Consider the following 27,680-nt stretch of genomic DNA (forward strand, 5'->3'; position numbering starts at 1 on the left):
GTTCTGCCACTCTTTCAACACCTTCCCCTCTATCCTTCACCCAACCAGAAGGGTCCTGGAGCCCCATCTCATCCGTTGCTGACCCCCAGCTTGCTCCCTTTCCCTGGCAGAACTTGATGATGGGACCACCATCACCTGGCTGCAAAACTGTGCTCCTGATCCCAAAGCCTGTGGCTTTCCCTGCTGCTTCTAGGCACATCCAGCCGAGCTGCTGCAGCTGTCAGTTATGTGTGGCTTGTCTCAGTCAATGTCGGTTGACCTTGCAAGTCCAGGGAAGATCCTGTCACCAGACAGACTTTTAACAAGTGTCTGTGCAAACTAGAAACCAGTCATTGCAGTTTGGGAAATTTCCGCAATCTGCGGAAATTCCGCAATCTGCGGAAATTAGGAAGGAGACATTGCCCACCCATATCCCAATCACGCACATTTACACTCCACAGCCATCCCTTCTGAGAAGAGGAGGAGGAGGAGGAGGAAGAGAACTAGTATTTAGCACATCTACACATGGGCATGAACTTAGCCCAAGGGAAGGAGGACTATCATACATACCCTATGCCATCCCAAAGGGCAAATGTTCACCAAACAAGAGACAAAGGCATGGGGCTTCTTCTCCACCGGGCACAGGGCATCCTCCACTACAATCTCCAGGCCCCCATGAACCTGGATGCAGGATAAATTCTGCAGGGCTATTCCCAAGCCACAAATGGCAGAGCACTTGCCCGGCTTGGATGCCTTCCATCTGGATAGGAAGAAACAGCAGATATAAGTTCTACAGAGTATTTTATCTGCTTGAGACATCTTTCACAAGAGGGTGAAATGGTCACCCTGAAAAATCTGGCTCTGCCCAGGTTCTCAGTCCTTCATCAGTCCTGGACCTCAGGTGGAGGCTTGGCAATTTTGGTCCAGGAAAGATGCCCATACAGGCTCTCCCAGTGCCTTCAATTCCGAGGGTGGAATGTGTTGATCTAGGATGGGAATTGGTCAAGAACTTGGCCATCTGGTCGGTGTACCATCCGCCCAATACACCACCAGATGTCTTGTCGGGCCTGGTGGAGGAGACGGCATTGCAGCTCCCTAGACAATTGGTTCTGGGGGACTTCAACATCCATGCAGAAGCATCACCCCCAGGACTTGGCTCGGACCCACTGGCAGCCATGACAGCATTAGAGTTCTTGCAATATGTTGCCAAACTCACTCATTAAATTAACATACTGATGGCAGTAAATGGTGTCCCATGGTCAGACCACCATGCCATTAAGGCCCAACTCTGAGTGCCACCCCCTCCCTGTTTGGGCAGCGGGAGTATTTTTGCCCACCCGCAGATACTTATTGAACCAGATGGATTCCTGAATGCTCTGTGGGACCTGATAGAATCATAGAATCATAGAGTTGGAAGGGGCCATACAGGCTATCTAGTCCAACCCCCTGCTCAACGCAGGACTAGCCCTAAGCATCCTAAAGCATCCAAGAAAAGTGTGTATCCAACCTTTGCTTGAAGACTTCCAGTGAGGGGGAGCTCACCACCTCCTTAGGCAGCCTATTCCACTGCTGAACTACTCTGACTGTGAAAAACTTTTTCCTGATATCTAATGTGCCCTCTGGCCCAGCTGGTCTGGTGTTATGAGCTGGGTTGTCACCAGTACATTCTTGTATCTGGCTTAAGCAAAGAGCCAGTTTGGTCTAGTGGTTAGGAGCGCAGACTTCTAATCTGGTGAGCCAGGTTCGATTCTGGACTCCCCCACATGCAGCCAGCTGGGTGACCTTGGGCTTGCCACGGCACTGATAAAGCTGTTCTGACCGAGCAGTGATATCAGGGCTCTCTCAGTCTCACCCACCTCACAGGGTGTCTGTTGTGGGGAGCGAAAAGGGAAGGCGAATGTAAGCTGCTTTGAGCCTCCTTGGGGTAGAGAAAAGCAGCATATAAGAACCAAATCTTCTTTTTCTTCTGAACCCTTTGGCTGGGAAGGGGGCAGAGGAGGAAGTGTCCTTGCCCAGCCTGGATGGTGTGCAATTCAAAATCTCAAACACAGACAGGAACTTGGGTGTGATTCTGGATACCTCCTTATCTATGGAGGCCCAAGTCACAAAACTAGCACAGCTGGCATTCTTCCATCTACACCAAGCAAGGCTACTAGCACCCTTCCTGGCCCCAAAACGCCTGATCACAGTGATCCATGCAATGGTCACCTCCAGACTGGACTTCTGTAACTCACTCTATGCAGGCCTTCCCTTGCCCTTAACCCAGAAATTGCAAGTGGTACAGAGTGCAGCAGCCAGGATTATCACTAGAAGTCCATGGAAAGTCCATATGTGGCCTGCACTGAAACAGCCAGTGGGCTGTCAGTTGAATTCCAGATCAAGTTCAAGGCCATACATGATATGAGCCCAGCATATCTGAAGGAGCTTATTGCTCCCTATACCCCTTGCAGGGTGCTTCACTCTGAAAATACCAACAGGTTGGTGATCCCCGGCCCGCGTGAGGTTCACCTGACCTCAGCCAGGGCCAGGGCCAGGGCCCCAGCCTGGTGGAATGAGCTCCCAGAAGAGCTGCTGGCCCTGCAGGGCTGGTGACTTATGTTTGGCCTCAACCAGAGCCAGGACCTTCTCAGTCCTGGCCCCCACCTGATGGAATGAGCTCCTGGAAGAGCTGCGGACCCTTCAGGAGCTTGCACAGTTCCAAAGGACCTGCAAAACAGAGCTCTTCCACCAGGCATTTGGTTGGGGCCAATGAGCTGTAGAATAACATTTATTTGGCCTCTTCCTACAAGACTTCTCCACTAGGTGACCTAGGGCTTGCCACAGCACTGATAAAGCTGTTCTGACCGAGCAGTAATATCAGAGCTCTCTCAGCCTCACCTCCCTCACAGGGTGCCTGTTGTGGGGAGAGGAAAGGGGAGGCGATTGAGACTCAGATACAGAAGAGTGGCATCTAGGAACCAACTCTTCTTCTTCACTGGAAAAGGAGCTATAATGTTCATACACAGGTGTATAATGGAATTTGAAATGCACTTTATTGTTTTAAACTATTTTGAGTGTTAAATGTTCTTATATTGCTGTCAACCACTCTGGGCTTGCATGCCAGGAGGGGCAGTCATATAAATCCAAATCTAAATGAAATATAAATAAGACCCTGCCTTTCTTGTAAGCAGGACGTGTGGAAAGGGCCTTTACTCACTGAGGTGGACAGGGCGCCAGGGAACAAGGCTGCTGCCTGGCTGGAGGGCGAGGGATCCTCAGACAATGCAGGTCACTGGTCATTTCACCTCTTGACTGGTCAAAGCAGGAGTGATTGACTTGCAGAAACCCTGGGAAAGGAGTCAGTAAGAAAAGATCAAATGTCCCCTTCCTGTGATTCTGAAGAAGGCAAAGAGAGTTTGGGAGGAAACCGCTGCAGTCCAATGTCAAGGCAGCCCTAGTGCTGTTGCATTGATTCAGGAGCACCATCACTCTGTCTGGTTCAAGCTGGCCTAGCTAGGCTACGGGAGCCACTTCTGGAAAAATGCTAGCAAGTGGCAGCTACGGACATCACTGGTTAACTAGCACTTCTTCAGAATCAGCATCACACAAAGCTGGAAGATCCCCCCAAAGGCCATCCAGTCCAAACCCCCCCCCCCCCATATTCTTGGGGACTTAAAAAGCACACCTTCTTGACAGGTGTTCATCTGATCTCCTCCTAAAATCATCCAACCAAGGCGAATCCACCACCCTCTGAGGCAGCATATTCCATCTATTGACAGCCCTTACTATCAGAAAATGCTTTCTAATATTTAAGTGGAACTCCTTTCCTGCAATTGGAACCCATTGCTCCTTGTTGTTGTTGTTAGTTCCGAAGTCGTGTCTGACCCATCACGACCCCATGGACAATGATCCTCCAGACCTTCCTGTCCTCTACCATTCCCCGGAGTCCATTTAAGCTCACACCAACTGCTTCGGTACTTCATCCAGCCACCTCATTCTCTGTCGTCCCCTTCTTCTTTTGCCCTCGATCGCTCCCAGCCTCTCAAAAGCTGCAGCAAACAAGTTGTCCCCAGCCCCTCCTCTTCTCCAAACTACACATGCTCAACTCTCTCAACCTTTCCGCACAAGGCATGAATTCCAACCCTTCAAACAATTCTAGAGAATCGATATAAGGAAATTCCTGGAGCAGAAAGAATTTGCCTGTGTCATTCTGGAGAGTTGGAGATGGTGGAACATGTGCTATTCAGATGTCCAGCCTATGTCCCAGCTAGAGCTCGTCTTAACTCCCCTTACTTAGTAAGACTGGCACTAACTCAGAAAAAGGAAAACTTAAGTTCCTCCTGTGGCAAGGGAAAGAGCCTACTTTCAGGCAGGTCACTAAATACTGTGTCTCTGTACACAGAGCACGCCCAAAGATAATTAGTGGTCGAAATGGGATTCAGTTATTTAAAACCAACTCCATTGTTTTTACAGTTTTGATAGTTTTTAAATGTTTTTAAAATTATTTTATTAGTAGCCTACACATGTAGATTATGTTCTGGCTAAAGGCTGCATTAAATAAATCCTGATTCTGAATCCCTTGACCATCTCACTTGCCCTTCTTGTTATGCCAATAAGTTTCTTCCTTAATTATTATTATTATTTATTATTTATTATATTTATATACCACCCTCCCCAAGGGCTCAGGGTGGTTTACAGAAAACAGGAAAAGATACAGATAACATATGGTACACAGGTGATAACATCTTTACTCAGCCCGCGGCACCACGGGCGCCGCGGACTGAATAAAGCTGTAAGGGCTTAGGGGGAGGAGTTAGGGCTGGCTCTGTCCGGGATGAGGAAGGGTGCCGATTGGCCCCTTCCTCCGGACAGACCATCGGCCAGGCAAATCGGCAGGCACCTGCCGACAAGGGAGCAACTGCGAGAGCGGAGTGCGGCTCGCAGTTGCTCCCTTGCCGGCGGCCTGATGCGGCGAGAGGCGCAAAGCGCCTCCGACGTGTCAGGCCGCCGGCAAGGAAGCCACCACCATCCACGCAGAGCGCGGCTGCCAGTGGCTCCCTGCGGGGAAAGGCTAGCGCCCATTGTATTTCCGCATACAATGGGCTTTGCCTCTAGTTATAATCATAATAACAAAATCATAACAATCTTTAATAAAGGAGTAAGGGCTGTTGGGGAGGAGTTAGGGCGGGCTCTGTCCGGGATAAAAACTTGGAGGAGCAAATCAGGAGCCGCAAAGTGGCTCCTGATTCGCTCCTCCAAGTGGCACTCCAGGGCCAAGTGTCGCAAAGCGCACCTCCCTGTTGGACACTTGGCCCATCTCCCGAATGCCGCGCCATAGACTCCACTCCTCCCGAGCCACCATCCTCGCCGGATGGCCACCAGGGAGGAGGCTCGCCCCACGCCGCAGCCCTCTGGGAACACTACTTCCCCTCCACCCAGAGGCAGCCCTGGCCTGCGAACGCAGCTCCCACATCATCCGCCTACACCGCTCGGTGCCAGCAGCACCCTTCCCACTCCCACTCTGAGTGTCTGTCCCCGCCCGTCCCCGTCCGCGCCCTTCCCACCCCCCCACTTACAGCTCACGCCACCCACACCCTTCCCACCCCCACCCTGACCGTCCGCCGCCACCCGCCGCCACCCACACCCTTCCCAACCACCCCCAGCCCCACCCCCCCAATTACAGCTCACCGCTTTGCTCCCTCTCCACCGCTTTCGCCGCTGCTGCTGACATGCCCCAACTGCAGAGGGCGCTTCCCTGCTTTGCGGCCTCTCCACGACCATCGCGGCCGCCACTGCGCTCAAGCCCCATGACACAACATGCCGCCGCAGACCAAGAGGACGCCGCTGAGCCACTCCGGAGCCACCGCCGCCCCTACGGATCACGGCCCAGCCCCAAAATGGCCGCCAACAACGACTGCGCGCCGCGGAGCCACTCCAGGCCCCAAAATAGCCCCCAACAACAGCTCAACGCCACAGAGCCGCTCCGCCGACATGCTGACGCAGAATGGAGATAGCTCTGGCCCTGGTTGAGGTCAAGTGGGCTTCCTTGGGGCCAGGGACCACCAGGGGGTTGGAAGTAGCAGAGCGCAAGGCTCTTTGAGGAGTGTAGGTGGAGAGGCGATACCTCAGGTATACTGGGCCCAGACCACGTATGGCCTTAAAGGTGATAACCAACACCTTAAGCCTGATCCGGAATTCAACTGGGAGCCAGCACACCTGCTGAAGGATGGTCTGGATGTGGGACCTCCGAGGTGTTGCCGTGAGGACCCTGGCAGCCGTGTTCTGGACCAATTGCAGTGTCCGGATCAAGGATTATTATTATTATTATTATTATTATTATTCGATTTATTGCCCGCCACTCCCTTGCGGCTCGTGGCGGGTTACAACATTCTAAAACCCCATAAAAACCATTAAAAATCCAATTAACACATCTACAGTCCAACAATTTTTAGTTAGCAAGCTAACCTGGCAAGAGCGGCTAGTCAACTACCCTTTCCCCTACTGGCAGGTGGAGAGGGGATATTGGTGGTACCCGTCTCTAATCCCAATCCCCAGGTCCCGGGGGGGGGCATAGATGTTAGCCTTGGCCTCAACCGTAAACCTGGCGGAAGAGCTCCGTCTTGCAGGCCCTGCGGAATGATGGAAGGGCCCGCAGGGCCCACAGCTCTCCTGGGAGCACGTTCCACCAGGCGGGGGCCAGGACTGAAAAGGCCCTAGCCCTGGTCGAGGCCAGGCGTGCTTCCCTAGGGCCGGGAATGACCAACAGATTTTCTCCCGCAGAACGTAAGGCTCTGCGGGGGGCATAGGGCAATAGGCGGTCCCTCAGGTATGTGGGTCCCAACTCGCGTAAAGCCTTGAAGGTTAGAACCAGAACCTTGAACCGGATCCGGGCAGCAACTGGCAACCAGTGCAGCTGCCTCAGCACTGACTAGATGTGGGCCCTCCAAGGTGTACCAGTGAGGACCCTAGCAGCTGCATTTTGCACTAGCTGAAGTTTCCAGATTAAGGACAAGGGAAGGCCCGCATAGAGCGAGTTACAGAAATCTATTCTGGAGGTGACCGTTGCATGAATCACCATGGCCAGGTGTTCGGGGGACAGGTAGGGCGCTAGTAGTCGGGCCTGGCGAAGCTGGAAAAATGCCTGGCCTGTGTCAGGATCACTGCTTGTTCCTACCATGAATTGACATGAGAATCTCCATGTTTGTTTGCTTTACCTTTTTGCCTTTCTGCTCCGGGGGCCCCTTGTAACCAAGGCCCATATATTATGCTTGCATGCCTGAAATCGAAACTATTCTGTTGCATCCTGCTATCTCTTTTGAACCTGCCGGCTGGGTCTGCCTTTTGTAACCATAACATCTTATCTTGTCCGGAGGCGACCAAGGACGCGCGAGAAGTAACACTATGGTTTATGGCACCTGGCGCCTCATTCCCCCCTCCCCTGGGAACTCTCAAGTTTTGGGCGGGAGAACACTATTGATAAGGGGAGGCAAATGTGAACTCAGGCAGATTTGACTTTCTTAGCTTAGGTGTATGAAGTAACTTTTCAATAAACGCTTTCTTCATTTAAGAAGCTTGTTGTGAGTTCTTGCAACGCTTGACAGCCTGCTACTCTTTTGATCTGTGCCTCCAAAGTCAGGGAGGCATCGATGATCACACCCAAGTTCCTGGCCTGGGACGCGATGGTAAGGTGCGTCCCTCCCAGGGTGGGTAAGCGCTCTTCCTACGTCCCAGCCACAGGACCTCCGTCTTGGAGGGGTTGAGTTTCAGGCGACTCTGCTCGAACCATTCTGTCACCGCTTCCAAACATCTGGCAAATGGTTCCGGGGGAGAGTCCGGGCGGCCGTCCACGAGGAGATAGAGCTGGGTGTCATCAGCGTACTGGTGGCAACCCAGCCCAAAACTCCGCACCAGCTGGGCCAGAGGGCGCATAAAGACGTTGAACAATGTGGGAGAGAGGACCGCGCCCTGTGGGACCCTACAAGGAAGTCTGTAGGGGCGCGAGAGCTCATCTCCCACTGCTACCCTCTGGGTCCGGTCCTGGAGAAAGGAGCGTATCCAGCGTAAAGCTGTGCCCCGTATCCCCGTTTCGGCGAGGCGGTGGACCAGTAGTTCGTGGTCCACGGTGTCAAAAGCGGCCGACAGGTCCAGAAGAACCAGCACTGCCGACCTGCCTCTATCCAGCTGGCGACGGAGGTCATCCAACAGGGCGACCAACACCGTCTCCACCCCGTGGCCAGGTCGGAAGCCAGACTGATATGGATTGAGTGCCAAAGTTTCTTCCAAGAATGCCAGGAGCTGGTCTGCCGCGGCCCTTTCAACCACCTTGCCCAGGAACGCCAAACGCGATACCGGGCGGTAGCTGTCTGGGTCCCATGGATCCAGCATGGGTCTTTTCAGGAGAGGGTGAACCACTGCCCCCTTCAGCTGCCCAGGGAACTCCCCGGAATCCAGGGAGAGGTTGATAATATCCCTGAGCTGGCCTCCTATCCTCTGGCCACCTCCCTTGAGGAGCCATGACGGACAGGGATCGAGGGGGAAAGTGGTCGCCCTGACCGAACCTAGCAACTTGTCCACTTCGGGTAGGGAGAGCCGTCTGAAGCCATCAAACGTCACCTCCAAAGGCGGCCAACGGGTCTCCAGTTCGTTTACTGTATTAACTGTGGCGAGAAGAGCACGGCGGAGCGACGAGACTTTGTCCGTAAAATGGCTCATTAAAGCCTCACAGCCTAGTTCCAATTTCCTACTATTTTGGCGCCCCTCAAGGGCGGTAAAAGATCTAACTGTCCTAAATAGTTGGGCCGGGCGAGGACGCGATTTCCGCGGCAAAAAATTCCCGTTTTGCCACTTTCACCGCCATCTCATACGCCCTCATAAGCGTGCAATGAGATGTTCTCGTAGCTTCGTCGCGAGTCCTCCGCCACACTCGCTCCAGTCGTCTCACTTCCCTTTTTCTCTCCCAGAGCTCCCTGGTATACCAGGGTGCCCGTTTGAGTCGAGGGCAGAGAGGACGTTTAGGGGCGATCTCATCTATAGCAGCCGATAGGCGGGACTGCCAGTCCGCCACCAGGGCCGCCAGTGAGTCGCCAGGAGGCATCGGGTCCCGCAGAGCATTCCGGAATCCAATTAGATCCATGAGTCTCCGCGGGCGGGCTAAAATACGCCCGCCGCCCAACTGGGGGGGGGTGGCATCCTGAGCCGGGCCCGCAGGGCGTAGTGGTCTGACCACGGCACAGCTAAAGCTGTATCCAGATCCACTTCTATCCCAGTGCCGAAAATCAAGTCGAGTGTGTGGCCGGCGTGATGGGTGGGCCCAGCAACAAATTGCGAAAGTCCTAGTGTCGCCATGGATGACACCAGGTCTCCGCCATGGACTGAAGAGGGCGCGTCCGCGTGGACGTTGAAGTCACCCAGGATCAAAAGCCTGGGGTACTGCAACGCCCAGGCGGCTGCCGCCTCCAGCAGGCGGGGCAGGACATCTGGCGGCACGTTGGGCGGACGGTATACCAACCAGATAGCCACACTCTCCGAGTCCCATCCAATACCAACACACTCCACCCCCTCGATTTTCTGCGCCGGGAGAGCCCTGTGGGTGAGGACCTCCCGGACCACAATAGCCACCCACCTCCCCTCTTATGGGTCCGAGATTGGTGGAGGACCGAGTAACCTGGTGGGGCTAGTTCTTTCAGGGCCACTGTCTCGCCTTCCCTCACCCAGGTCTTGGTCATGCAAGCAAGGTCCGCCTTCGACTCCGCGATGAAATGTTGCAGGGTCGAGGCTTCGTTCTTAATCGACCTTGCGTTGCACAAGACCAATGTCGGACCCTGTACCCTAGCCTCCACCCTCACATTCCTGGGGATGGGCCGGAGGTTAGAAGGGGATCGAGCACACCCAGGACGCCGACCGTGTCTCCACGACCAGGCCCTATACAGGACACCAGTGCTCCCACCCCTTCTCTTGTCCAACCTCCTCCCCCCGCCATAACGCCCCAGGCCCGTGATCGTTGAAATCCCAGCCCCAGCATGACCCCCCCCTCTGTTTGGGCCTCCCTCTCCATAACCCTGCTCCCAGAAAGAATAACCAGTTAATCTCCTATCTACTCCCCCACCTGGCTGCACTAACCCACCCTAACCCGCCCTACCCTATTTAACTATCACCACCAAACCCTCCCCCCCCACTTTAACTAGCAGCTGGTGGGTCCAAGCTACGCTGTAAGGGTGGTTCTCCCAGCCCTTCCAGTTTGCTCCCCGGCACTGCTAAGTTTGCTCTAGTGTCTAACCTCTCTGGGTGAAAATCCCCTATCCCTACCCCACTAGCCCACCCTGTTACCAAGGAGGGGGCCAACCCAGACAGCCACAGGAAGAAGAAAGGAAAAAAGAAGAATTGGTCGATATTCTTCGCTTGGCCACCAGGTGGAGCTAAAGGGCGATTTTCAGCAAAACAAGCAAATCCTTGTAGTTCTTCCAGTCGCCACTAGATGGTGTCCAAGGCCAAATCTTCATTCCCGGTCCCGATCTTAAAGGGGGAACACCGATATCTCCGCTCTCCACGCTCTCCTCGAGGCAGCAGCCCCACCAATGGAGATGGAAGGGTGGGGGGGGGGCAGATCCAAAGCGCCGTCGGCAGCAGGAGCCCTCCAGAAGCTGTCCGCCACCAGCCGATGGATCTTTGGCCACAGGACCTGTGCACCGCTCTGGAGCCTCGCGGCAGAAGCTGGGCTCCTGGCGGAGGCCCCCGCCGTTGCCGTCGCTGCGCCCAGCCGCCACTCGCCGCTTCAATGAAGCCCAGGGAAGCACCTCCAGAGGAGCCCCGGGAGCCCAGGGGAACCCTTGGAATAAAGCCCCCAGCAAGCCGAGCCCGAGGACCAACAAGGGACCGGCAGTGAAGAGCGGACAGGGAAACAAGCCAGCCCCAGCTCCCCACACCGCCGGGGCGCGCCTCCTGGTAGGCCGACGATCTTTCTTGCTCCCTTGTCGGGGGAAAGTGTAACTACCAGCGGGGAGTAGCGGTCCGAGGGGGGGGTAGGTCTTCAGTGGGTGCCCCCCGTGCGGCCTCTCCCTGTTGCACCTCAGGACTCGCGTTGGCTCCCTTCCCCCAGCCACGGTGCCTTATGCTGGGAGGCGTCCATACGCGAGTCCGGTGATGGACCGGTGCCTTGGGCCACAGTTCCCCCCCTCTTTCTACTACCTGTTTTTTCGACCTGTTGCGCTGCTGGGAGTCCAGTCCTGTGGTGAAAAGGGGGGAGGGGGATGGAGCTAACTCCTGACCCCCCAAAACTGCGTCGGAGCAACACCCCCGAAACTTAAAGGCTCTCATAGCCCAGGCCGAGTGGGAGCTCTAAATCCCAGCGTCCGGCCGCGCTGCCATCTTGCCAACTGGATAAGGGTAGGCCAGCATAGAGCGAGTTACAGAAGTCCAGCCTAGAGGTGATCGTTGCGTGGATCACTGTGGCGAAGTGTTCCGGGGTCAAGTAGGGCGCTAGTTGGCTTGGCGAAGGTAGTAAAATGCCAGCCGTGCTACCGTCATGAACTGAGCTTCCATTGAGAGGGAGGCATAAAGTATCACTCCCAGGTTCCTGGCAGAGTGGGCCACTTTTTAGCTGCACTCCATCCTATAGTGATGCATTTGGGTAGGCGCGCTTCCTCGCTTGGACCTTTCCTGCCCAGCCACAGGACCTCCTTCTTTGAAGGCTTGAGCTTCAGACGGCTCTGCTTGAGCCACCCCGTTACCGCTTCCAGGCAGCTGGCTAATGTTTCTGGGTGAGAGTCAGGGCAGCCATCCATCAGGAGGAAGAGCTGGGTGTCATCTGCATATTGGTGACAACCCAGGCCAAACCTCCACACCAGTTGGGCAAGAGGGCGCATAAAGATGTTAAATAGAGTTGGACAGAGAATTGCCCCTTGGAAGACTCTGCAAGCCAGTTGGTGGCGGCTTGATGAGCTCTCTCCTACTGCTATCCTCTGTCTGCGATTCTGGAGAAAGGATATCAGCCACTAAAGGCCCTCTGATCCCGGCATCGGTGAGGCAGTGAGCTAAAAGCTCATAATCTACTATGTCATAGAATCATAGAATGGAAGGGACCTCCAAAGTCATCTAGTCCAACTACCTGCACAATGCAGGAACTCACAACTACCTGCCTACCCACAGTGACCCCGATTTCATGCACAAGTGATCCCCCCCACCAAAAATCTCCAGAATCCAGCCTCGCCTGGAGGAAATTCACCTACCACCCCACAGTGGTGATAAGCAATTCCCTGGGTATGCAAGGAAAGGCCACTGGCACATCCCTTCCTGCCCAACCACTCACAATCTGCCTAATTTAATAAAAATCAAGATTTCTGGCAGACTATCTAGCCTCTGCTTAAAAACTTCCAAAAGAGGAGAACCCACCACCTCCCGAGGAAGTCAGTTCCACTGAGGAAGTTCTGTCAGGAACTTCTTCTGGATGTTTAGCCGAAAATGCTTTTGAATTAATTTCAACCCATTGGTTCTGGTTCCACCCTCTGGAGCAGCAGAAAACAACTCTGCTCCCTCTTCTATATCACAGCCCCTCAAGTATTTGAAGATGGTTATTGTGTCACCTCTTAGTCGTCTTCTCTCCAGGCTAAACAGACCAAGCTCCCTCAAGCTTTCCTCAAACAAATTCGTCTCCAAACCCCTCACCATCTTCGTAGCCCTCCTCCGGACAAGCTCCAGTTTCTCTACATATTTTTTTCAGTTCTGGTGCCCAAAACCAAACATGATACTCCAAGTGAGGTCTAACCAGAGTGGTGTAAAGTGGTAACATCACCTTGCAAGATCTGGATATTATACTCCTTTTGATACAGCCCCAAATCCTATTTGCCTTTTTAGCTACAGAGTCACACTGCTGACTCATGTTCAGTGTCTGGTCTACTAAGACCCCCAGATCATAGAATCATAGAATTGGAAGGGGCCATACAGGCCATCTAGTCCAACCCCCAGCTCAATGCAGGATCAACCCAAAGCATCCTAGAGCATCCAAGAAAGTGTGTATCCAACCTTTGCTTGAAGACTGCCAGTGAGGGGGAGCTCACCACCTCCTTAGGCAGCCTATTCCACTGCTGAACTACTCTGACTGTGAAATTTTTTTTTCCTGATATCTAGCCTATATCGTTGTAGTTTAAACCCTTTACTGCGCATCCTTTCCATTGCAACCAATGGAAACAGCATCCTGCCCTCCTCCAAGTGACAACCTTTCAAATACTTAAAGAGGGCTATCATGTCCCCCCTCAACCTCCTTTTCTCCAGGCTGAACATTCCCAAGTCCCTCAACCTATCTTCATAGGGCTTGGTCCCTTGGCCCCAGATCATCCTCATCACTCTCCTCTGTACCCTTTCAATTTTATCTATGTCCTTCTTGAAGTGAGGCCTCCAGAACTGCACACAGTACTCCAGGTGCGGTCTGACCAGTGCCGTATACAATGGGACTATGACATCTTGTGATTTTGATGTGATGCCCCTGTTGATACAGCCCAAAATGGTATTTGCCTTTTTTACCACTGCATCATACTGCCTGCTCAATGTTTAGTTTACAAACCACAAGTACCCCAAGGTCTCGTTCACACGCAGTGTTACGTAGAAGCGTATCCCCCATCCAGTAGGCATGCTTTTCATTTTTATGACCCAGATGCAGAACTTTACACTTATCTTTATTAAATTGCATCTTGTTCTCATTTGCCCATTTTTCAAATGTGTTCAGATCTCGTTGAACTCTGTCTCTATCTTCCGGAGTATTTGCCAGTCCTCCCAATTTGGTGTCATCTGCAAACTTGATGAGTAGTCCCTCCACCCCCTCATCTAGATCATTAATAAATATGTTAAAAAGTACCAGACCGAGCACCGAGCCCTGAGGTACCCCGCTACTCACCTCCCTCCAGTCTGATGATCCTTTTCACATGTACTACAGCCAAGACAAGTCTCACCCATCCTATAGTGATGCATTCGATTTTTCCTACCTAAATAAAGAACTTTACATTCCATTTGATACATTTGAGCCCAGTTTTCTAGCCTGTCAAGATAATCTTGTGTTCTGATGCTGCATTCGGGATCCTTGGGCACACCATGGCACATACACAGCTTTGACATTGCACCACTTGCCTGTATTTTCCCTGGGTGTCATTTCTTCCCTGGAGTAATAGACTTGGCACTCAAGGGCAACATGCCTCACCTTCCCCACAGCTCACAGAGCAGGGCCCAAGCCGGGAAGCCCATGTGAATTCCAGTTTCTCACTAGGTTGAAAGTAGCTGAATACGATGTCTGGACTGGTGATTGTCCCATATTCCTTCCCATATCTCCTATAAACCTGGAGGGAGAAGAAGCCTGAAAGAAGCTGTTCCAGAGGACTGTTGTCCACCTTGACTCAGAGCCAGATGAGGCCCTAATATGCCTTGGCATCATCCGATCAATAATCTTGCAGCAACATGCTTAGGTCGTCACATTGTGAGTAGAGCACACAGAGAATCTTTGCCTTCATTTTATCCTGTATCAAGACAGCATTACCATTCTTCCTATACTAATTTAAAAGGTAAGGAGGGTAATAACATGGCAATTCTCGAAGCAGGAGAGCAGCTGCATGTGCCCAGTGAATGTCTCTTATTCCAATGCCAGCAGGATGTCAAGGCTTCCCCCCAAAAGAGGCTGGTCATCAATTCAGACTCTACTGTTTATAGGCTTTCAGAGTCATATAAACCAATAATTGTCGCGTTCAATAATTGTCACACACACAAAACACAAAGTGATACTCAGGTGTTCCCTAAAATTATCAACTGTCCATATACTCTAGCTACTGCCCTTCTGTCCTCACTGGGATATTCCATTCTGAGACACTCCTTGCACCTGGACCTCAATCCTTGCTCTATCTACAGAGCTTTTCTCAACTTTTACCCTTGAGAAACCCCTGAAACATTCTTCAAGCTTTCAGAAACCCCAGCATTGGTGCAGTTGTGCAGAATACGGTTGGGAAGTATAACTGTGTACATGGCCGCCCAGGGCCCCTCCTCTTCCCGCCCCCACCAAGCCCATTACTGCCATTTGGGGGAGCAGGTTGACACAACCATATGTGGTCATATCACCCAATAAATATTTAACAAATTTTAAAAATATACTTAAAATTACTTAATTCCCACCCATTCAAGAAACCTTTCCAGGACGTCATGAAACCCTGGTTGAGAAGATACCAAGATCTACCGATATGGACTGGACTCTTCATATTCCTAGAAGCCATTATTACTTTTGGGTCTTAGTTCCTCCCCAAGAATGTTCTATTCTGGATTCTCTTGTTCCTTATTCAACAGGTCCCTGCAAGTCACTCAGACCCCTAACTGGGATAGTCCAAGCTAGCTGATTTTCTCAGTTCTCGGACACTAAGCAGGGTTGGTCATGGCTAGTATTAGCATGGAAGGAATACCAGGGTTACTTTGCAAAGCCAAGCCATGGCAAACCACATTTGGAGATCTCTTGGCTTGACAGTCCAACAGGACAGCTGTCCCTCAAGCAGGGTGGGGCGGAGAATAGGATTCTATTATGTGATTCCAGCACTGCTTAATGAGTCATGTTATTAACTTCTGCCATGCTTTGGTTTTCTCTTTTAGAGTTCTGGTTAGCTCCATCCCTCCTGCCCCATTTTGTTGATTTATTGACTCCGTGACTCCCTTTAGCCCCTGTGAGGAAGGTGGACCATAAATAAAGTAAATAAAAATGTAAAACATAATATTTATTTTAGTCCTAAGAAAGAAGACCAGCCTGGATTCTGGCCTAGAGAAGTAGGTGGATATATGCACAGAGTTATGTAATAACGTCTCCTCTTGCCCAGTCCAGAGGTTCCTGGGCTAGTTCTGCCTGCTTCCACCACCTCTCTGCTATATTACCTGTATCTCTACATCTTCCTGCAGTGGTCCATCCATGGAAACTTCCTCCAAGCTAGGCAGGTTGTCCTCTGAAAGACAGACCTTGTATTCTAGCCGGCTGTCCTCCAGGACAGAGGGGTATGTGACATTCAGAGAAATACTGCCAGATCCAGCCACCACATACTGCCCTTGGATCTTCACGGCTGGAATAAAACAACAGTCATGTTTCATCATGCCTCTGTCTATGGAATTTGGTGGGGATTTTAAAAAGTCAATGCAGAACGTAGTCCACACAGCTTGCTGGACGCGGCCGGCTGCCTTGAGACCTGCCGTTCCCAGGGGCTCCGCTTTTCGGCATTCTCCTTTTTAGGAGGGGAGGTCTACTACACAATCCCCATGGCATTGTATGGTGCCTAATCCCCACGGCATTGAATGGTGCCAATTCCCCCATGTCCCTGCCATTTAGGGCTCCACTTACCCAGGTGTGTGAAAAGTGGTTTCCGGTTAACCACATGGACTGTGGTAGTGTTACGAGAAAGCACCAGAAAGGTAACATATTCTGGGAAGGAGAAAACAGAGAGGAGTTAAGGTCATACTCATACCAAGATGATCTAGGAAGAGAAAAGCAGAGACTGAAGAAGACTTTGTTACTATGCCTTTAGTGTTCATACAATACAGAGCAAGGGAAATGTTTTATGGAGTTTGAGTTTTCCCATGCTGTTATGAAGAAGAAGAAGAGTTGGTTCTTATATGCCACTTTTCCCTACCTGAAGGAGGCTCAAAGCGGCTTACAGTTGCCTTTCCTTTCCTCTCCCCACAACAGGCACCCTGTGGGGTGAGTGAGGCTGAGAGAGCCCTGATATTCCTGCTTGGTTAGAACAGCTTTCTCAGTGCTGTGGTGAGCCCAAGGTCACCCAGCTGGTTGCATATGGGGGAGGAGAAGGAAATCAAACCCAGCTCGCCAGATTAGAAATCCGCACTCCTAACCACTACACCAAGCTGTCTCTCTACTAAATTCTGTTGTGCCTCTCTTTTGACATACAGTTCATAGAATCCAAGAATTTGAAGGGTCAATACAGGCCATTTAGTCCAACCCCCTGCTCAATGCAGGATCAGCCTAAATCATCCAGGATAAGTATCTGTCCAGCTGCTGCTTGAAGGGCGAACTCGCCACCTCCTTAGGCAGCTGATTATACTACTGCTGAACTAATCTGGCTGTGAAAATTTCCCCCCTGATATCTAGCCAATACTGTTCTCCACATAGGTTAAACCCATTACTGCAGGTCAGCTCAGCTGCCAACAGGAACCTTTCCCTGTCCTCCTCCAAGTGACAATTTTTCAGATACTTAAAGACAGCAATCCTGTTCCTGCTCAACTTCCTCTTCACCAGTCTGAACATTCCCAAGTCCCTCAGCCTTTCCTCATAAAGCTTGGTCTCCAGCCCCCTGTCATTCTTGTTGCTCTCCTCTGCACCCTCTCTATTTTGTCCTGCTGAAAACACAATCTGCGCTCCCAAATTCTTCACTTTTCCCCCAAGGCCACGTAGTCTTGCTTCATATGCATTGGGCTGTTATATTTGTTCCCACATGAATGAGCAGGAAGGGATATCTATCTTTGTTCTTCACAAGTCTTTCCACCCTTCCTGTGACATCCTTATTTCTTGTGCCAAGTAGACAGCAGACCTCTCAAGATAACAAGTCCTGTTAGAGAAGTCCGGAAGAAATGTCAAGACTTTGGGGATTAAAGGAAACCCCTAACTGGTATACCTATAAGGAATTGATGTATATTGATGGAAAAACTGTTAAACTGAAATCAAGAGAAGACCTTTCAGATCATAGGATAGATTGGTTTTTATATTATCAAATGGCAGAATTGTTTAAAATACATAAAGAAAAGGGTTTCAATATACAAAAATCTAGATTTCAGGAAGAAATATTAGAACAGGAGGGTAAAGAAATTTCAAAAATCTACAAGCAGCTGTTAGAATGGAATATGGAAGACGAAAAAGTCAAAGAAGTAATGATTTCTAGGGCTAGGGATTTTGGCAACACGGTGAGTTTGGACACTTGGGAAAGGTTATGGAAGTTTGATATGCGATTCACCCCTTGTTACTCTATTATAGAGAATATTTATAAAATGATTTACTGTTGGCATCTTACTCCAGTTAAGTTAGCTAAATGGAATAAAAAAAATAGGTGACAAGTGTTGGAAATGTAAACAGGAGAGGGGTGACTTTTTTCAAATGTGGTGGGAATGTAAGAAAGCAAGACAGTATTGGGAGAATATACTTGTGGAATTTTAAAAAATGTTAACATTTAATTTTGAAAAAAAACCCAGAGTTATTTCTATTGAACCTTTTGGAGGGCAGGGTCCACAAAGATCATAGAGTTTTATTTATGTATGCTACTTCTGCAGCCAGAATTGTTTTTGCTTTATGATGCTTAGGGCTGATCCTGCGTTGTGCAGGGGGTTGGACTAGATGGCCTGTATGGCCCCTTCCAACTCTATGGGCCGTTCCACATTCGTCCAAAATAGCACAATGGTTACTAATTGAAATTGCTACAGTTTTGCCGTTATGCACAACATCGTTGACAATTTGCAACACTCCTGAAACCGATCCGCAAAAAGCACTTCGTTGTAGCGCTTTCAGGGAAATCCCAAAAAGTGGATTCACCCTCCGGAAAGCACTACACTCCTGCAACCAATCTGCAACACTAGCGGGAAAGTTCTGTGCGTTACCATTGTTGCGGTTTCTGCAAAGTCCCTCCCCCTGGCTCTCTCCTCTGATCTTCTGGCGAAGCGATCGCCATTTTTTTTCTCCGAGCGAGCGGAGATCAACGCACCGGCAAGCCTTTGTTTACCCAGTGAGGCTTCGCCGGCTGCAGTCCCTCTGTTTAAAGTCACTAAGCACAAGCATCACAGAGGCCCGTTTGCTGGTTTATTTTCACTTTATTTTCACTTTATTCACTGTTTTCGGCCGAAAATCGCGCCCGTGAGGGGGGGGTTTACTCGGGGGGGAGCGTGGCAACGATGAAACGATCAAACATCACCTGCTAGCTGGATGGGTCTCTCCGTTGCAACAAATCAACGCATATTCGTTGCAACGGGTGTGTGTGTGTGTGTGTGTTTTTAAACCTTCCTTAAAGGGAAAGGGGCTGTTTGGGAGCATGATAACGGCCGCCCATTGGCTGCTTGACGGCCAGGGGCAGGACACAGCTCAGCAATAGCGCTTCCTTTCTAGTGATTTTTGCCGAGACCGGAACCCTGTGGGAAACGATAGAAACGCAACTGGATTCCACTACAAAGGCAGGTATGCGTTACGCCGAATTCCACTATTTAAAATGGCGATTTTTTGGTCAGCAAACAATTTGCTACATGGATCCCAGTGCGGAATGGCCCTATGATTCTATGATTCTATGCTTCTAAATGGAAGAGCCCTGATATTCCCTCAACTGAAGAGTGGTTAAGAAAACTGGCGGACTATGCTGAAGTTGCCAAATTGTCTGTCAATTACAAAGATCCCGATCTTAGAAAATATGCAAAGCAATGGACATTGTTTTGGAATTATATGAAAAAAACTATCCAGACTTTGCAAAGATTTGTAAAATTTAACATATCACCAGCAGGTTCTAAGCATAGTTATGTCACAGATTTATTTTAACTAATAATAATAATAATTACTCTTCACCCTCCTTTTTAGAATAAAGTGTGGACAGGCATTCCTTTCACCTTTGTACCTTCTCCTCCAGGAGTGCTACTAACCTGCACTTGGTGCTTGCGTATCTCAAGTTACTCAGAGGCAAAAATGCAAATAGGCCGCAGACCGTGCAAATGGCAGCCTCAGCTCAATTGCCAGCTACGCCATTTCGATCCATTGCAGGAAGAAGCAGATCCCCTCTGCAAACTCTGGAATACTTACGGAGCCTTCTGGCTTCATCCACAAGCCAAGAGACCTTTAGCTTTAGCAAGAGCCTTTTATAGCACAAAGATCCCCCCAGTAGAGAGTGGAGCCAGCCGTCAGCCCCAGACAAAACTGCCAACTAATGCAAATCAGCGAATGCAAATAGCTGCAGTCCCCCAATGTACAGGCAAGGAACAGACCAAAAAACAACACTCAAACAGCCCTCACTCTCCTGCTACCTGAATCTAGGATTGTGCACTTTGATTGCCGAAGTGGCCATTCGAGCCCAAAGCAGCCAGTGCCGTGGCACAGGGGGGAAGGGTGACGTCAGTGGCGGTGCACAAACCAGCACTCACACGCAGGCTCAGAGCTCTGCGCCTGTGTGCATGCACTGAGTGGCGCGCCGGCATTGCCCCTCCTCCTAGCGTCACAGTGCTGGCCACTTCGGGCTCAAGTGGCTGCTTTGGCAGGCAAAGCACACAACCCTACGTATACACACTGAGAAATAAAGCAGCACTCACCAGTAGCTCCTGAGATGGCATTTTCTCCTTCTCCCTGCCTAGCTCCCTAAATAAGGAGGCGTCTTTAAGCTAACAGGGGCACAGCACAGTGCAGGGGAAGGCTTGTAATCCCTCTGCTGCAGACCCCCCTGCACCCAGTTCCTCAATCAGCCACAGACAAAAGCACTTGACACGATTTAACAGAAACCACTCTCTACAACAACAACCACTCACCCGCAAATACTGTTCTCGCTCACTCACACATAGGAGCCTCAGAAGAGGCAAAAAAAGAGGGGAAACCCTTCACCTTGCCAGCAACCTTGCCTTCTCCCCAGCTGCCCAGCTGCTCAGTTCCCTGCTTCTGTCTCCACTTTGGTTTTGTGTGATCCATACCTGCCAGTTTATTTTTCCTTTTTCTCCATTACACATACACAATTTAAATGCTAGCCATGCCTTGATTCCATATCAATGGTGTAAAAATGCAAAGGTTGCTTGTAAGAGAGGCAAAGCACAAAAAATGGGAGGCTAGAGAAGGGGAAACACTACTATACCTCTGGCTTTTCCTTCAGTGTATGAACCCTTCACACTGAGACATGTAGAGTTGTCTCCACCACATACTCTGCAGGCATCCATCTTCTTCCCAGAATACATCTTGCCATCGCACCCAAAAGTCTGAGTGAGCACAAAAAACAATTAAATTGCTCCGGGATTGACAAGGCCATATGATTGGATACAGCAAGGAAACAATGCCCAGTTGCAGCATAAGTGCCACACTGAAAATCTCCTCTTCCAAGTCAATGCTTTAATACAGGGGGTCTGCAACTTGGTTCCTGTGGGCCCCAGGGTGTCAACCAACAATCTCCTGACACCCACCAACTATATTTTTAATGGGCAGGGCCAGAAGGGCATTTTGCCTAACAAGACTTTTGATTGGTTGTGCGGATTTGTAAAAATATTGCTTTAGAAGCTGCTGCCATCACACTGCAGGGATCTTTACTGCGTGACTGATGATAAACTATGGCAGCCATTTTGTGGCTGGCTCTGCCTCCTGCAGCAGCCATTTTGTGGCTGGGCCCACCACATTGCAGACTCCTGTCTTAACAGCAACCAGTAGGCAAAAAGTTCCCTGAAAAAGTGTGTATGTTGGGGGAGGGAGTTCACAGAGAAGTCACAGTAGGGCCAGTCCTTCGATAATTCCCATTCCGTGCAAGAGGCGTGACCTCAAAGATTCATCAGGGGGTTCACCCCAAGCTTCCTCTTCCCCAGACTCTTCCCCTTCAGTAATTTCCCCTGTGCAAACAAGGAAGATTTTTTCCTCATCATAGAATGTGAAGAAGACAGCTGTGACTCACGAGGAAGCCAATAGTGGGCTTAGGTCTGGGAGAGGACACTGGAGTGCTGTCGTATTTCTCCTCTGGAAGGCCTTCTCCCTTACCATGCAGGTCCCTGCCACACACAGGCCGAAGAGCTCTTCTCCTCCTGGGACACTTCGCTCACACCTGGTCCCGTCTAGGAACTGCTCCCCTCGACTCACCATGAAGTTCGTCTCATGTGCCCTGCACACATGTTTGCACAGCACGTCTCCTGAGGTGAGAAAGGAGAACATGTAGGGCAGGAAGCACGACCGAGGGAGGCCTTTCTGTCTCCACGGGGGAACCACCACTGGAGGTGGCCTTGAAGGGACAGCCAAACGGCCTGCCTGACCTCTGTGCCTTGTGTCAAGTTTGGTCAGGCATGAGGGAGGGAGCCTTACGCAGCTGCATTGCCTCTCAGGTGCCCTTTAGCCATCGTGCCTAAGAGCTGTCCTCCTGCATCACTGTGTCCAAAGTCTGAAAGGGATTTGGATCTATCAACCCCCGCCACGGAGAGCATCTTAAAAGGTGCACCAATCGGCTGCTAGGCATGCCCTTTAAAGCCTTTTCACCGGACTTTTCACGGAGGAAGCACAGCTGTCATTACAAGGCATTAGGCAGCCATCCGCTCCCTTTAAATCCCCCCCACAACTTCACGGCCAAAGCTGCCTGCAAAGATGGAGGGGGGCATTTAAAGGGAGTGGGTGGCTGCCCAACAGCTGATAATGACAGCTGCGCTTCCTGTGGTGTGCCTGTCATTATCAGCTGTCCGGTTGCGCTGATCTCTCACCCTGCCTTTTCGGGTGCTGCCTCAGAAAGGGGGGGGATGCACTTATATAGTCGAATCATAGCTGAATTGCTGCATTGTGATTCAGCTACCCTGATATGGACTGTCTGAATACAGGGAATAGGTAGTTTGGATTGGATGAGCTGAAATCAGCACTGAATCAGCACTGGATCACCCCTGCCAGCTGCCAACCATTGACCACAACTTGTGGCTGTGAGCTATACAAATTAGAATCATAGGATCATAAGAGTTGGAAGGGGCCAGACAGGCCATCCAACCCTCTGCTCAATGCAGGATCAGCCCAAAGCATTTGTCCAGCCAGTGCTTAAAGACAGCCAGTAAGGGGGATCTCGCCACCTTCTTAGGCAGCCACTCCCCAGTGAAAAATTTTCCCCTTGAGCCAAAGGAGAAATAATAATAGCAATAACGATGATGACAACAATAATGATGATGATGATAATAATAATATCTAGCCAGTACAATTCTACATGTAGTTTAAACCCATTACTGTGGGTCCTATCCTCTGCTGCCAACAGGAACCTTTCCCTGCCCACCTCCAAGTGACAACTTTTCAGACACTCAAAGAGAGCCATCCTGTCCCCTCTTCTTCCACCGTCTCTTCTCCAGGCTGAACATCCCCAAGTCCCTCAGCCTTTCCTCACACAGACATCCTCGCTGCTCTCTTTTGCACCCTCTCAGTTTTGTCCACGTCCTTTGAAAATGATGCATTGAAGGAGCATGTCTGGAAGAGCCCATAATACTTTCTGCTACCTGAGCTTGGAAGGGCCAGCAGATCCCACCTGGAAGCCTTAAAGGAGCAGAACTAGGTCAATGGGTAATCCTTTATCTTTGCAACTGAACCCCAGCATCCACCCCAGCCCACCTCCAGCCTTTGCAGCTGTCTCTCCTCCGCCGGATCTCTTGTTGTCCAGCCCCTTCTGCCAAGGTTTCCTGTGCTCTTGAAATGAGCACTGCCAGGCCAGAGGGTCTGGGGCCTATCTTTTAGCAAAGCACCACATGCACTGTGTCCCAGGGCTTCACATGCATGCACAGACTTGGGGAAATGCACCCTCCATTCAAGGCCTCTCTTCTGATTTACCTTTAGCATAACTAGCAGCCGAAATCCATTTGTAAAAGGATGGGAACTCCAGGCTGAGGTAAAGGGGCTCCACATCTGTTGCAGCACACTGTTCCTCCATGAAAGCCAGCTGGGAGGTCAGGCAGGGCTACAGAAGGGACAGACAAGCCAAACCCATGGGTCAGACCCACACTGGCATCTCTCTCAAATCCCACACGTAACAGGTGTGGTAACCTTTGTGGGGGGAATGTTGAGATAACATAAAGATACTTCTCAAGGGGGAGAATAGCAACGGGGATGATGGAAGTACAGGAAATGGTGCTGTGTCCACTTGCTGATTCCCCCCACAAGTATCACCCCCATAGCTGGAAAACAAGAGGCCAGTGGGCTGGGGGCACGGCTGTTTCTTCTCTCCACCCCAGCCCTGCCATTAACCAGACCCATCCCCATAAGTTACTTCTTCCACCAGTTCTTAGCAGCTTTTAAAAAAGATAACTGTAATATCACTATCATTAGACCATTACAACCAGCCGGATTTGCTTTCTTTCTCTTTCTTTCTTTCTTTCTTTCTTTCTTTCTTTCTTTCTTTCTTTCTTTCTTTCTTTCTTTCTTTCTTTCTTTCTTTCTTTCTTTCTTTCTTTCTTTCTTTCTTTCTTTCTTTCTTTCTTTCTTTCTTTCTCCTGAGAAATCTGTGGCCCAGTATTTTGCTAATTTACTGAATCCTTTCCATGGCTAAGCTTTCATGCTGGCTAGAATGAATGTTTTCCCATCAGCAGTGCTGTTTGGGAGATACCAGAACATTCTGTACAACCAATGATTGTGTGCTTGCCGTATTGGTGAACTTGAATCTATCTCTCACATTCTCCTTTCTTGCCCTTTTTGATACACAATGTTCTTCCTTGTTAGGTCCTCTCCTACAGACTGACAAGTCAATTGCTCATGGTATTAAAAAGTTATTAGCAGATACATCCCCTGCAGTAATGGAAGGTGTAGCACAATTCTTAGCCTTCGGGCTCTGAGAAAGAGCACAATCTTGTCCTACTAAGGATTTGGGCACTCTGTTGTCTAATGGCAAGTGAGAGAACATCTAATTGTTTGGGGGTTTATGGTTACTGGAGATAGTGAGTTTGTGTTAAGTGAAGCTGCTGAGTTTTAAATTTAATTTGTATTTCTGTTATACAGTCTGTATCTTAACATGATAGAATGGTCTTGAATGTCAATCAGGGTTTATTGAGATACTAGATTGAAAGCCCATTGTAAGTAAAAATACAATGGACGCTAGCACGCCGCTTCTTGGGGCCGGCCGCCTTGCAGCTCTGGCGGGTGGCCCCCGCCCACGGTATCGCCCCCACTAGCCCCCTCGAGCGCTCCCAAAGCCGTGTAGCGGGAAGGGAAAAAGAAGAGAAAAGAAGCACGCCAGAAAAGGGCAAAAGAAACAACAAGGATGGGGTGTAGCAAAAGCAAACCGCAAGGAGCATCAGGGGCCCGGCGGCGGTGAAAACGGTGAGGCGTCCACGGGCCCCCAAGGGCGCAGCTTGGACACAGGAATGCAGGAGAGAAGCAAAAAGCAAGGAGACGGCAAGTAGAGAAACCAGCCCCCCCCCCCAAAAAACCAACCCTTGCTTTTGGCATGGACCCAGCGATGGCGGGAAATCCCCAGGCTGCGCCCGGTCGCGAAGCATGGAACCAAGACACGGGAACGGCCAGAAACCCCTGCTGCAGCAAAGCAGGGAGACCCAAGCAATCTGCAGCGATGGGTTCTATCCCGGACACCACCCTGGCAGCGGCTTGGCAGTGGGGAAAAGGTCATAGGCAGGAAGGCTTGAGCCGGGCACATGTGGTATCGGCTCCGCAGGCGGCCCCTACCGTGGCATGCGAGCTGGTTGTCTCCTAAGGCGCTGCAGCTTGGCCCGGTGGCAGTGGCTCCCATGGGGGGTGGAGCAAGAGCGTGGCGCATTGTTCGGGCCGGGGGAGAGCTGGTCCTCTGTGTTAGGCTGTCCTCCTCTGGGAGCATTAGCGGCGGGCCCGTCTAGGGGGCCGGCAACAGCATAGTGGTGTCTGGGGCAACGGGGCACATTGGTCAGTGTGCTGTGGGCAGCAGGGCAGAGGGCAAACAGGGATGGTGGTTGGGGAGAGGGCAGGTCGGGAGGCGACGGGCTGGAGCTCCAGCCTGTTAAGTGAGGGACCAATTGGCAGGCGCTTTGCGCTTGCCAATTGGTCCCTCACTTGACTGGTTGGCTGGCTGGAATGGTTGTCAGTCTGGGTGAGGGGCCAATCGGCGTTGGCCCCGATCCCGGACAGGTACAGCCTCCAGTGGCCTTACTGCTTTATTTAACAGGAACGGATAGCATTATAACACTACAAGTGTTTTCCCCCTTCCGTTTCCTGAAAGCCTCTCCCCATTTTGTTTTTGTTTTTTTTTTTGGGGGGGGGGTTGTTTTGTTTTTGTTTTGCTTTCTTCTCTTTTTTCAACTTCCTGGTGGGCCAGGAGATCCCCAGGAACCACAAGAGATCTTCCATCCACACAGATCAGTTCTCCCCTAGTGTTGCCAGCTCCAGGTTGGGAAATTACTGGGCAGCTGGGGGTAGAGTTTGGCTGGGGGGGGGGGGAAACAGCAGATGTGGATGCCAGGCAGTCCACCCTCCAAAGCACCCATTTTCTCCAGGGGGACTGTTCACCTGGAGAACAGCCTCAATTCTGGGACATCTCCAGCCCCCACTTGGAGGTTGGCAGTCCTGGTTCTCCTGGGATAAATGGCTGCTTTGCAGGGTGGAGTCCAGGAATTTCCTACCATGGAGTTAGCAACCATACCTCATTCCCACCCAGCAGCCAACCTATCTCTATCCTTAACTTCCACCCCCACGGGCCTCTGCCTAGAAAACTGAGGTCCATTTGTGGGGTGCTGGCCACTGGGCCCAGCACCCTTGCATGGCAAGAAACCCTCAGGGACTCGTGGTTTGTGTTAGATTTTTGTCCTTTAGCATGAGTGGGTCATGTGGTCTGTTCATAGACATGCAAATTTGTTTAGAGGGCCATTGCCTCATGCTTGTTTACCATGTCTGCAACTTTAACAGGAAGAGAAGAATTCTCCTTCCTCTCTTTGTTTAAGAAGAGATCTGCTTTAGGCAGAGGAGAGATCCATTTTTTTTTTAATCTTCATCATGTAACAGCTAAGCTGTAGAGCAAGGGTCCCCAACCCCCGGTCTGCGGCCCGGTAGCGGGCCGCAAAGGCCATCATACCGGGCCGAAAGCAGCTGCGCCTGCCTCCCCCCCCCCTGCAGCGAGAGGGGGGGAAAGAGGCCGGCGCGGCAGCCGGTGCACCAGCTACGCAAACACGCACACGCGGAACTGCCATGCATGCGCGTTTGCGCCCCCTGGTGGCCAAAAAGCACATGCGTGGCCACTCTGCGTATGTGTGTTAGCGCCAACTGGTGGCCAAAACGCGCATGCGCAGCAATAGGGCATGCGCGTTTATGAGCAACTGTGGCAGCCGGGCCGCTGGCTCTCCCCCACCCCTGGAGGCGGTCCCCGACCAGAAGAAGGTTGGGGACTGCTGGTGTAGAGCTCCTAAGGAAGCTATGTATTTTTCCTGTTTTATCTTCCAGTTTCCCCCATCCTGTTAACTAGTAAAAATGTCTTTTTATATACTTTAAGAAAGACAACCTTTGTCTGGTCTCATCATTTATATAACTCTGCTACTTTTATACAATATTGTTGTTGTTAGGTGCAAAGTCGTGTCCGACCCATCACGACCCCATGGACAATGATCCTCCAGGCCTTCCTGTCCTCTACCATTCCCCGGAGTCCATTTAAGCTCGCACCTACTGCTTCAGTGACCCCATCCAACCACCTCATTCTCTGTCGTCCCCTTCTTCTTTTGCCCTCAATCGCTCCCAGCATTAGGCTCTTCTCCAGGGAGTCCTTCCTTCTCATGAGGTGGCCAAAGTATTTGAGTTTCATCTTCAGGATCTGGCCTTCTAAGGAGCAGTCCGGGCTGATCTCTAGGATTTGGTCACCTTGCAGTTTGGTCACCTTGCAGTCCAAGGGACTCGCAAGAGTCTTCTCCAGCACCAGAGTTCAAAAGCCTCAATTCTTTGATGCTCAGCCTTCCTTATGGTCCAACTTTCACAACCATACATGGTAACTGGGAAGACCATAGCCTTGACTAAATGCACTTTTCTTGGCAGGGTGATGTCTCTGCTTTTTAGGATGCTGTCTAGATTTGCCATATAAACCCTC

General features: G+C 50.9%; 1 protein-coding gene across 6 annotated transcripts in view; it reads right to left on the reverse strand.

Moving 5' to 3' along the window:
- ADAMTS13 (ADAM metallopeptidase with thrombospondin type 1 motif 13) overlaps nucleotides 1-27,680 on the reverse strand; it is an 89,651-nt gene that overhangs the window by 22,670 nt on the left and 39,301 nt on the right. For all 6 annotated transcript variants that reach the window (XM_077306741.1, XM_077306739.1, XM_077306740.1 and 3 more), the window contains 8 exons: nucleotides 23,462-23,588; nucleotides 21,659-21,807; nucleotides 20,775-20,895; nucleotides 16,301-16,381; nucleotides 15,844-16,025; nucleotides 14,144-14,279; nucleotides 3,176-3,305; nucleotides 550-739 (listed from right to left, as the gene is read on the reverse strand). In XM_077306741.1, coding sequence (XP_077162856.1) covers nucleotides 550-739; nucleotides 3,176-3,305; nucleotides 14,144-14,279; nucleotides 15,844-16,025; nucleotides 16,301-16,381; nucleotides 20,775-20,895; nucleotides 21,659-21,807; nucleotides 23,462-23,588 — 1,116 coding nt within the window. The remainder of the gene's footprint in view (nucleotides 1-549; nucleotides 740-3,175; nucleotides 3,306-14,143; nucleotides 14,280-15,843; nucleotides 16,026-16,300; nucleotides 16,382-20,774; nucleotides 20,896-21,658; nucleotides 21,808-23,461; nucleotides 23,589-27,680) is intronic.

Source organism: Paroedura picta, chromosome 12, assembly GCF_049243985.1.
Source record: "Paroedura picta isolate Pp20150507F chromosome 12, Ppicta_v3.0, whole genome shotgun sequence".
In the NCBI taxonomy this organism is placed as follows: domain Eukaryota; kingdom Metazoa; phylum Chordata; class Lepidosauria; order Squamata; family Gekkonidae; genus Paroedura; species Paroedura picta.